This window comes from Molothrus aeneus, chromosome 17 (genome assembly GCF_037042795.1).
Source record: "Molothrus aeneus isolate 106 chromosome 17, BPBGC_Maene_1.0, whole genome shotgun sequence".
Classification (NCBI taxonomy): domain Eukaryota; kingdom Metazoa; phylum Chordata; class Aves; order Passeriformes; family Icteridae; genus Molothrus; species Molothrus aeneus.
In genome coordinates, this window is record NC_089662.1 from 11,200,178 (window position 1) to 11,212,158 (window position 11,981).

Below are 11,981 nucleotides of genomic sequence, written 5' to 3' on the forward strand. Positions count from 1 at the left end.
GAGCTGGATCTTGCAAAGCTTAAAAGGGAAATGCTCAGTTTATTTATTGCCACACAGAACCATGAACGTCCAAATTTCTCCATGGCGTGGAGGAATTTCACCACCATGCTGAGGGCTGCATGCTGCCTGATTTCTGATGGATAAACCTTCAGGGATAAACTGTCCCAGGACTGCCCACCTCTCCTTCCTAAGGACAAGGTGAACATTATCCATAAAAACCTCATGTTCGCTCTGTGAAATCCCCCAAGAGCCACCCAAGCTACAGACACGCTTTTTCCAACCCCCAGATTCCAGGAAAGCACTGACAGGTGAATTTCTGCCTACTTTCTTTCTTTTTTTTTTTTTTCTTTAATTCAGGCAAACAGTCCCATTTGGCCTGCAGATGAATTACTGAATGCTGATGAATAAGATGGTGGTAGCTGCTGGCAGCAGAGCTTTGCGTGGTAAGATGGTGTGAAATAGTACATATGTCAATCTATCAAACATGATAATGTAAGCAATCTGAACCCATTTTTGGTCTGAACTATTGTACAATACTTCACCCAGATGGAAGAAAGAGATAAACATTTTATGCTTCAGACACATCAAGTGCTAGGAAGTAAAATTAAACCTAAACTGGAAAACTACCAATTTTACATGCTAGAGTATATATAAAGAACAACACAAGCATGAAGAATTTTCTTGCCCATTATTGTATAAATTAATTAGATATATTTGCTTTCTATGATAAACAACAGCATGTATTTGACTGTAGATTACAAGGTGCAAAGATGATAATTTACTTATTAGCAAACACAGCACTTGCACTTTTTTTCTTCCTTCTTTTGTTGAGAAAATGCTTTTAAATCATGGAACCTGTGACAACGTTATCAGGACGTGAATCTTACAAGTGGGGCATGGATACATAATGTCCCCAGGGTGAGTTCAGCCCTAAATCAGAGGCAGGGTTGCCATGACTAATGTAAAACTACAACTGGTCCCTAAAGGATAAAATCAAATAGAAATATATTTTCATTCAAATCAACTTGACAGCCTGTGTAAATATAATTTCCTATTTAAAAATGATCAGTTAAACCAGAAATGAAATGACAGCCACTGTGCTGTTTTGAAAGTCACAGCCACCTAATGCCTCTGAGCAGACCCTTCTGCTCCATCCCTGTTGTCCACCTCCATAAACACAGCACAATTTATCAAGCACTAAACTGCAGAAAAACCACTCTTCTGAGCAAATATATTTATGACACAGCTTTCTACAGTACTCAGAGAACATTTTTTATCAAATAATTTGCAAAGCTAAAAGAGCATGAAATCTACCCAGTTTCCAGACTGACCTGTAAAGCCGCCTTCACACTTAGGAAAAATTGCTACAAAGTGGAAACTATTGGTATTTGGTCTCTTTAGGGTTGCATAATCTTGAGCTTGTCCATCCCAATTCCCTCACTGGTTACCCTTCAAACTAAAAATAAACTCCCCAAGGTCTACTAATTAATGCCAGGCCAGTCAAGAGAATTCCTGAACAGCAACACTAAGACAACTGGGCACAGAAACAAAAGTGATTGCCAGCTCATGCAGAGCAAAAATGTCCAGTCCTGGATTCTGCTGAAGCCAGAGAGAACACTGACAACTCTCCCTCTCTTCTGAGAAAAATCAAAGTAACAGAGCAGGAGTTTGGTGTGGAGGAAGACAGAAATCCCAGCTTTCTGGCACAGAGACAGGCATGCAAGCAAACTGTACTCAGGAAAACACCGCAAAATACAGTTATAAAGCCTTGAGTAGAGCACCAAGTCCTATATGCTCCCCAACTTCCTGGGCTGCTGGAGGATTCTGATCTTCAAAAATTCTCTTGGAATAAAGTATTTTTCTGTGTCATGCAAATATAAAGTTTAATTATTTTTAACTTGAAAAGGAGACAGAGCAATACACAGGATAATCTACTGTTATTTGGATTATGAAGACATCTTAGAGTTTACAAGCACAAAAGTGGTTATAATCCTGCAATTACTATAAAGCTAATTGGTAGTTTCTTTTTGCCTGTGTTTTCATGTTGTCAGTGGGGCAGTAATGAAAATGAATGCCACATTTGTGAACAGAATGTCTGTAGGCTTGTTTACCACATTTCCAACAACAACGTCTGCTTTATCATCCATTTCAAAGCAGAGATAATTTAGGGATCTTTGAATTTCATACATAAAAATACTTTCTAAAATATCAGATGCAGAGTTCCTTCAGACAGGGTGGGAGTGGGAGACTCAAGAGTGAAGTGATGACCTCGCATGGTGTAACAAACAATCCACCTGAAGCAGACAGCAGCGGACTTGAAATGATTCATCTGTATTCAAAACTGTGCTCAGGTAAACCACTTAGTGTTTCATCCTCCTACAAACATAATTCTGCAGACAATTTCACCATCAAAACCAGCATCTTTAAGCCTCCTTTCACCTCCTGAAAATACAGTTATTGCAGAAGCTATTAAGCTTTTTATTCCACTTACCTTTGAGTAACTTCTGCCCTTCCATGATATTCTGGGAGATGAATGCTGTGTAGTCTTGTTCTGAGAAGCCAGGCTTGCATGTGGGTCTAACTGTAAGATCCCCATTGTGTGCCTGCAAAAACAAAACAAGGAAAATGCACACCATGACTTTTGTCGTTTGGGAAAACGTTTTGCACCCAGTGATGAAGTGTTTAGGCATGAGCAAACCTGAACAGTAAAGCAGTGTGCAAGTAGAAGTTGCTTGTGTTAGAGTGCCTATCTGTTGGAGTGGATCCATACTGTAGCTGCAAAAAATAAAATGGGCCAGCAATAGTTGCCTGACTACAAGAGAGCATTGTTTGTAGGAAGGCTGGAATACTGGGCACTGTCAGAAGAGGGGAGGAAACAAAGAGCAGCAATTCATCAAGGCGCTGTGCTCGCACTGGAGACACGCAAAGGCCTGATGTTGCAACATCCAAACCACCGAGGTTAGCTACCGAGAAACTGGGCAGACCCCAGCACCGAAGGGGGAGAAACACAGGAGCTGCGACCAGGTGAGGACACCCTTCCTTCCCCTTCACCCTTGCAGGAGCATCCCAGGCTCTGCCTGCTCCAGCCTCTGGGACCCTCCAGGCTCTGCTCTTGCCCCGGCAGTGGGAAGGAATGGAGGGATTCCCAATTAAAAACGTGACAATGCACAGAATCGTGCACAACGTGCCAGCACCCAGAGGGACGCAGCCAACAAAACACTCAGCTGCAACTTTGGACTGAGCAGAGGATCCAGCCCCAGCCACAGGGACGGGACAGTCCAGTCAGAGCAGCCCGGGCTCCTTGGGATTCCCCGGCAGAGAAGGTCCCAGACCCCAGCTCCAGGGGAACTCGCTGACAGCACACAAGCCCGTGATTTATGCGTGGAGAGTGCCAGGTGATTTACGCACTAACAAGTGCTGGTGGCAGGGGATTTCTAACGCGCCCGGGCTGCCGGCAGAGCCAGCCAGAGCATCGCTTAGCGATGCTGCCGGCACCTCCGCCGCCTCCAGAGCCGGCAGCGCCGGCTGCAGCCGGGGGAGCGGGAGCGGCGCCTCCCCGCAAAGTGCAACTCCGGGCGGGCACCTGCCTCCCCGGGGAGCACAGCAACCCCCGCAGCCCCAGACACTCCCGCACACAGACTGCGCTGCGCCAGGGACACAGAGACCAACAGGAGAGAAGGAAGGGTCCTTTCGGATGAGCTTAGTAAGCAGAACACAAGCCAATGTACTCGGCTTAAAATCACGCTCGGGAGACGGATGCCAGCTACTGCATGGGAAGCGCAAGGAAGCGGCGGCTCTGTTGGACTCTGACCGCGGCTGGCAAGATGTTGCCATTAGGACACATTTCAAAGGGTCTCACCGAGCATAGCGGGCTTCCAATCTTAAATCGCCCCGTTATTAGAGCGGTGCTCGCTAGACGAGAGCGCATCGGGGCTATTCCTGGGCACCCACCAGCCTCCACGAGGCTCGGGACATCCTCACGGATTCTGCTTGGCACCGGGGGATTGAGGCAGAAAAATAAGCGGCTCTTGTTCCCGCAGCCAGCCCAGCCCGAAAGCCATCAGCCGCCCGGCTCGCTCTGTAACACTGCAGCCACGCGTTCAGGCGCTTGTTGATGTTCTACAGAAACCCTTCAATTTCAGGCGCCGTGGGAATAAAACCCTAAAAATCCCAAACTTTCAGAGCATCACCACCGGGCCCGCTCGGTTGGGTTTATGGGCTTGTAAAAATAAAAGTTAGGGGCTGCAGCGGGCGCGGGCTCCGCGGGGCTCGGCGGGGAGCGCGGCCGCGGGGGCTCGGCGGGGCTCGGAGCGGCTCCGCGCCGGGACGCGCCGCTGCCCCCGAAGTTTCTCCGGCGAGGCGCAGCGCGGAGCGTACTTGTGCCGGCACCGCGGCGGCACCTGAGCGGCGGCTCCAAAAAAACAACAATTAAAAACTGCACAGCGGCGATTCGATTTAAAAAAAAAAGGAGGTGCGAAACGGCAGCGCGGCGGGAGCAGCGGCAGGAGCTCCGCGCACCCACCACCATCACCCTCACTCCCCGAGCCCGAAGTTGCCGCGGCGGGCGCGGAGGAGCCGCGGCGGGGATGGCTCCGCGCCCGTTTCCACTTACCGCCGCCGAGCCCCAGACGGGCAGGAGGAGCAGCAGCAGCAGCCGCCGCCTCGGGCCGGCGCTCATGTCCGCGGCGGGCGGATCGGAGCGGATCGGAGCGGAGCCGTACAGCGAGGAGCGGAGCGGAGCCGGCCGGGTCCCGCGGCCGCTCCGGGCTGCAGGTGAAGCGCCCGCCGCGCGCCGCCGCCGCGCCCCGCCCCGCGCGCGCGGGCACGCGCCGCTTAAAGCGACAGGCACCGCCCCGCCGGGGGGGGAGCGGGGATGAAGGTGATGATGATGATGGTGGTGATGATGATGATGATGATGATAATAATAATAATGATGATGATGATGATGATGATGGAGGGGGAAAGGGGTTCGGCAGTGTCTGCCGCTTCCTCTCTCAGTGCTCTGCCGAGCTCCGCGATCCGCAGGAGCCTCGTCTGTCCGGAGAAGAAACTTAAGCGTCCAAATTGTCGCGAAAAGCTGGTGTGTTCCTGGGAAGGAAGCCCAAACCAGCCGGCGCATGCAGGGAGATCATGGGTTCACATCACAGAGCACGCTGCTGATGATGCCAAGGCTGTGGTTTGATCACTGCCATTCACTGAAGGGTTGGGTTTGAAGATCTGTGCCCCTTCCAGCTCAGGTTTGGTGATTCCCTGATCATCGTGTCCAACCACCAACCCAGCACTGCCACTGTCACCCCCAAACCATCACCCAGCACCAGATCCTGACAGCTCTGAAACACCTCCAGAGATGCTGATTCCACCACCTCCTGGGCAACCCATTCCAATGCCTGACCACCATAATTGATTTTTTTTCCCCATATATAATCTCAATCTCCCCCTGTCTCAACCTAAGGTCATTTCCTCTAGCCCTCTTTACATGTGCCCACAAGGGAACAAGCAACACATCCAGGGGAAAATTAACACAGCCCTGGAAAGATGTGCTCAGTGGGCAAAAAACTAACATGGCCAGGTGAAAACCAAGTGTATCCCATGAGGAAAAATTTGTGTTCACAGGGAAAGATCTATGTCCAAGGGTTCATGAGTGTGTCATGTGAGGAGAGCAGAGCCCAGGCTGTGAGGGAAAGAAACATGGCGTGAGGGAGTAGTAGCAAATCTACAAAAAATTACATATTGGGGAGGAAAAATCTGATCTATCCAGAGATGAAAAACTCAGGATGGGGTAGAGAAATGGGTAGTGCCAGGATTGCCTCCTCAACCGTATCTGTGAACCAGTCTGAGCCTGGCCCTGCTTCTTTTAGAGGAAAATAGGCTTGCCAGGCCTAATCCACATCAGTAGCAGAGGAAACTAACTCCACTAAACCAGCAAATTTCTGGTGTAAAAACAAAGGCAGATCAACACAGGGTCAGAAAGTGAAACTTCAGTCAATCTCACAGAAAACTGAAAGCAGTGGTTTCAAGCAGAGTGTGGCTCCTGCGCTTTTCCTGCAGCAGGGCCCTGGCTCCCAAATCCCGTCCTTTCCTTCTTCCAGCTCAAGGCCACAAATAGGAATTCCCAGGCACGAGTGTTTTGTGCTTATAAATCCAGCAGCAATTTGCATAAATAGATGCATATTATCTGATGTACGTGCAAAATCAGACATTGCAGCTGAAAAATCCGGCCATTAAACCAATCTGTGGGATTTGCACGTCTCCCAAGGAATGGGACACATAAATCCACTGGCTGCATCTTTGGCCATTGAGTAGATTTAATAGCATTGTGTTAACACCTAGAGACGTTAGCAAAGAACTGAGGCCTCATTGTATTGAGCTCTGTGGACAAGAATAATGAAAAGATTGTTCCAACCCCACCAATTTACAGTCTTAGTGGATTATGGGGTTTATTTTGTTTTTAAACAAGTATTTCTGAGTTTGTTATATAACACTAAATAAATTCCATCATTGTATTGGATTTAATGTCGACCCTTTTTTATGAACCACTTCCACAGAGGCAGAAATAGTTGAGTGACATTATCACAGCAAAAATAAATCCTAATATATATTTTAAAAAATCTGATTTTTTTTTCCTTTTATCTTTATCCTCAGTTTCAAAGTTTGGAGCAGATTGTTCCAGGTTTAAGGGCAGTTTCTATTTCAATAGAACTACAAGTACTCTGGAGAGTACCGAGGATATTTTGGATTTGGGGAACTACAATGTGGATGTTCTTTTTCGAATACCCATGGCCAGTTATTTTGACTCTTGCTGGACTACAGCTGTTGCTGTGCAAGTGCTTGCTCTGCTTGATAACTTTGTTAATATGACAAGTTCTACAAGTATTATCAAAATAAGTCTGACACCACAACAGATTGTGAAGAAAAGGCAGAGCAGTAGTGAAAAAAAAAAAAAAAGAATTCTTCAACATGTTTACAGTTGATTTCTAATCTGATGGCAAATTGATTTTTTTCCCAAACTAGTTTGCCATCCCGCTTTTCTAAGCTGTGGTAACAAACTGTGTGCTCATGAAATGAGGCTGCAAATGGAGTTGAATTCTCAGTTGTATTTTCAGGAACAGTGGCCGGTGTGAAACAGCAGGTGCCTCCCAAACTGAGGAGTTTCCAGAAGGAGCAGAGGAAAATCCAGACCCATGTTCAGACAGGGGAAATCTCTGGTTTGTGTGTGTGGTTGCTTTCACTCTAACATTTTCATTCAACTCTTGATACTCCAATAAATTTGGGAAGGAATTACAGTTTGTCTGACTGATTAGGTATTATTTGAACTACCTCCTTCTTTAGCAGCACCTCACATGAAGTGCTTATAAAACGTCTTCCTTCGGATCTTTAAGGAAAATTAAAAATATTCCATTTACATTTTTGTACCTTCTGAATTTTCCCCAAGCTTTCAGATGGCAGGCCTGAGCTGGGCCTGAACATATTTTATTTGGGAGGGTTTGCTTCACTTGGAGCCTGCTGGGAGTCTGGTTAGGAATTGGTGTTGTGGCACAAAAAGGAAATGGGAAGCTCCACCATCTAACACAAGGATGCTGCAAGATGTGGGGTGGGCGGGCTGAGGACACTTTAGAGTGTACAGATGCACAGTAAATCAACTTGCTAAACACCTCAAGAGCAAAACTGCTGATCCTGGGAGGCAACTTGCTGTACTCACAACCCCCAAGAGAATAAAAAGCTCATAGATGAGCCATCTCCAGAGCTGACTGTGCCAGGATAACGAGGAGAGCAGAGCACACGAGGGATTTTCCCCTCCTTGATGCACACATGTAATTCCTGCTGACAGCAGTGGGACTTGCACAGCCACACCAAGGGGACAATAGAACCCTGGGTGGTGGAGATGAGTATTGGATGTGAGCTGTGTGACCGTGGAGAGGGAGCCAGGGAGAGGGAGGTGTGATCACTGAGGGACTGTACAACACACAATAAAATTGTCAAGCAGCCATCAAGTACGTGAAAGCATGGGAATAACAAATTAAATGGACAGGAGGTGAGAAAACAGAGTCTCAAGAGGCTTTTGCCTTCCTAGCTTAGGGCTGATATCTGAATTCCTTATCTGGGAAATATTCCCGCTGGCTTAACCCCTTTAATTCTCTGACAAGTAAATATTTCCCTGAACTCAAGTATATGGCTGTGGCCCAGATGCCAAGGATAAAAAGTGGTTCTATCAAAAAGTGTGATAAACAAGAAGGAATTAAATTAATACAGTGTGCAGACCTTACTATGGGTTTCTTCTGTATTATTTGGAGATTCTTGCTTTTCAAGTAGGAGACAGCTAGGTGACCAGTGGTTTGGAGTGATTATTACTGATTTGGGCTTGTGTCAGAAGTAGTAACAAAGGACACAACAGGAAATAATGATGATTTTAGTTTGATAGATAATGGCAAATTATGTGTTGGTGACAGCAGTTCAAAAATGAGATGAATGAGCAATGCCTTCAGATTTAATATGGATTTGGGATCCTTTAAGGATGCGTAGGGAAGATGGGACGAGATGAAACTGAACAGTGAAGTGAAATGTAAATCAGAGCTATGGAGAAATTAATGATCAAGAAAAGACTTCCACCAGATCTTGATGGAAACCAACAGAAGAAACAAAGGATACTCCCAAGTAGGAAGACCACAACCACAGAAAGAAAATAACTAATGGTAAAAGCTGGAGTTTGTGCATTTATGTCATTTTTTAAGTAACAGCAGCTGGAACTACATGAATAGCTGGGCACAGCTCAACATTCTGGATTGCCTATGATCTGGCTCCAGTACAAAATCTAAAGACAAAATGATGAATCACAGAGGAGAAAGAGACTCGAAGAAAGAATCCACAAGAAAAGGCTGCATTGAACAGGAATGGGAAATGCTTCAGTCCAAGCTGATTCCATCCCTGTGCTGCTCCCTGTGTGCTGGAATGGTGGGGGTGGCACAGATATCTCCCTGGTCAAACAGCTCTTTTGAAATCACATTTTCAGCCCTGCCAGGCAGGCTGCAGTGCCAAGGAATTTGAACCTTCTCTCTTTGAGGCTACCTACTCACCCGCACATTGTGGATCCAAGGGATTCTTCTTCCCAGCTGGCCATGGGAATGGCTCCGAGGAAAACACAGCTTCAGAGGCCCAGTGCAAACCCTTCCTGCTCACTTAATTACACTGACCAAGGGAGGCCAGCTCTGGTGCAGTCTGACCTCCAATTATGAGGCACACTGTGGTCTCCTCACTGAGCTGTGCAGGCATTAGTGGCAGCATGCCAGCAATGGCTATATTAAAATCAATTTCAAACTCCCAATTCCATGTCTCTTTCACCTTAGGTGAGGGAACACACCTTATACTAATGCAACTCTTTGTAAAATATTGTACAACAAAACTGACCTGTGCAAAACAATTAACAGTTCTATTCTCTCTATTTTTTTTTTTTTTTTTTGTATTCTTGCAAAACCGAAGGAAAAAGGAAAAAGCAGACCAAGAGGCTTAGTAGATCTCTATCTTTGCAGTGGACTGCTGTTTAAAGAAGGGGTATTAAAAAAAAAAAAAGAAAGTAGAAAAGCAGAATTAGGTTTGTTCTCAGAGTCACCAAGGAGAATAAACTGCAAGAGCTCCCTGAGACGGCAGGCAGGCAGCTCCCAGGCTGCTCCATAAGGCAATGCTTGATATTCATGGAAACAATGAAATCTCACCAGATTTAGTACAAAAAAGAGATGAATAGCCAGTCTGTGATTTTACAAGCAGGAGGAAGGCCACAGATTCCCAGTTTCCCCAAAGCCTTCACAAACTTAAAACTGATTTTAAGACTCTCCTCAGGTGGGCACATGTTTAAACAAGATTGTGCCATCACCTCAGGAACAGAGAGTTACCTGGAGGGTCATCACCTGCTTTACCTGGAGCAGCAATGGGAGAAAATTATCAACCACTAACATAAATCCAGGGATTTCCTCCCCACCCTCTCTATGCACCCTCAGCAGCTCAGGAGGAGCCTGATCATTTTTTTTCTAAAAACTCCTGTGCCTGTGATTTCCTGTGCCTCCAGAATGCTCACTGCACATTCAGTCAGGTACCAGGGGAAGGGGGCAGGATCTGACCTGTCAAACCTTATGGTTCCTTAATTTTTATTCACCACATGCCAGAAAACTCCAAATTAATATCAACATAAATAATAACTTTAATAAGTGACTGCTGAAGGAAAATGAGAATTTTTGAGACTTGCAGCTTGTGCTGTTGCTATTGTTTACAGCAGCAAATCTCATCACCATTGCATTCTTCTGATTGATTTGGCCCCATATACATTGAAATGTTCACAGTAATGTAACTTATTCCAGTCCAAACCTCAAAATAAGTTACCCTGCAACAACCAGCAGTATTAATAAATGATCATTTTTTTATCTAGCAAAAACACTATGTTCAGATCAGCCTTTCTAATATTACAGTATATTCTTTTCTTCTTTATTAGAAAAAAATATATTTTCCTCTGCAAAGATTGGTAAAACATAAATAGAAGTGATGTTCTGAGCTCTCCCATCCTTCTGTGGCACCCAGCTTGTTGGTATTCCTCACAAATATTTTTCCTCACAAATATAGCCAACAGTTTTTGCGCTGCAGCAGATACTCTAAACTGTGTGTGTGTGTGTGCCTGGTAAATGCTGAGGCAGAACTCCTCAAAGCCCCAGTTACCTGTTTAATATGAACTAATTTTCTGGAGCTGTCAGCATTTTTGGTCAAAAACCACCTGGAAGACAAAGCACTTTGCAAGAGACAGCTTTGACAACCTATGGATTTTAATAGTGGAACTGAAAGGATAAGAGAACTTGGAGAGAGGGGAGACAGAGGAGAGATGTGCTCTTGTAAGGGATTACTTTGTGACAGAATATCCTATACTCAAAGTAATGCAGCCTATTTCCAATTAGGAAAAGTAATGAAAAATTTACAGTGTTTGCCTCCTTGCAATTCCTGTCAAGTTGAAGATATATACAAACTTTATTTAACTATCTGAAGCAGTGATTTAGCAACAAATGAGGATAATAATATGATAATATTACATAGTAATACTAATATTACATTCTATTATGTATAATAGAATGTGATATTAGCGAAATAAAGCCTAGAAATAAAAGAAAGGGAACTATTTAGGAGCACCATTTTAATGAATAATATGGACTGACTGCAGGCCAAGAATAATAAAAACCGAAGTCTTCCACACATGAATAAAGAGAAAGGAAGAGAAAGTGTGGAGTCACAGGGGTTAAAGTTTTATTTTCTACCACTGGTAGTCACCACTTGAGTGCTGCTCAGCTGATAAAGGCTGGTTTTGATGTTGGTGGAGTTCTGTACATGAAGTAACTCCTGCTTTTGCCAGTGTCTAGAAATGCCTGAACTCCAAAGATTAATTTTTCAAGTTCATGCATTCATCTAACGAGATTATCTGCATTTATCCCATTAACTCTGGCCAGCAGATCTGTGGTCTCACATCCCCTAATCCATTCCCAGCTGCACACAGGCTTTCAAGTCAGGACACACAAACAGGTGCTAAAAATATTGGTACATCCCAGACTGGGTAAGCCCCAGCTGAAAAGCATTTTTGATCTCTTTGAGAGAGAAATCTGTGGGAGATATTCCTGCACCATCTTTCAGTGTGAGCTACTGGCAGGCTTGTGTTTTACTAAAACTCATTTTTAGTGATTCTGATTGTGCTGATCCATCAGCAGGAAATGGCAGAATCGTGGCTCAGGTTTCACTGAAGCCCAGAAGCAGCACAGGATTTAGATGGGACATTTTTAAGATTTTAACAACAAATACAAATTATGTCTGGTGCAAGCTGTGGTAACCTGGACTTCACCTATGCAGATATTTCACCAGAACAATCATTTGCAAGCTGATCCTTAAGTACTTTATGAGAGATAAATCTAATAACCTTTCTGGGAAAACCTCAGCAGGATGCAGACACTATAATAATCCAT

The 11,981-nt window shown here is 45.2% G+C and overlaps 1 protein-coding gene across 1 annotated transcript in view; it reads right to left on the reverse strand.

The window, feature by feature from the left end:
* The window catches only part of LOC136563721 (cadherin-4), a 418,272-nt gene extending 413,518 nt beyond the window's left edge, over positions 1-4,754 (reverse strand). Inside the window, exons 1-2 of the mRNA XM_066561277.1 lie at positions 4,613-4,754; positions 2,492-2,603 (exon numbers count right to left, since the gene is read on the reverse strand). Of these exons, the coding sequence (XP_066417374.1) occupies positions 2,492-2,603; positions 4,613-4,678 (178 nt within the window). The 5' untranslated portion in view covers positions 4,679-4,754. The remainder of the gene's footprint in view (positions 1-2,491; positions 2,604-4,612) is intronic.
* Positions 4,755-11,981: the final 7,227 nt, after the last annotated feature.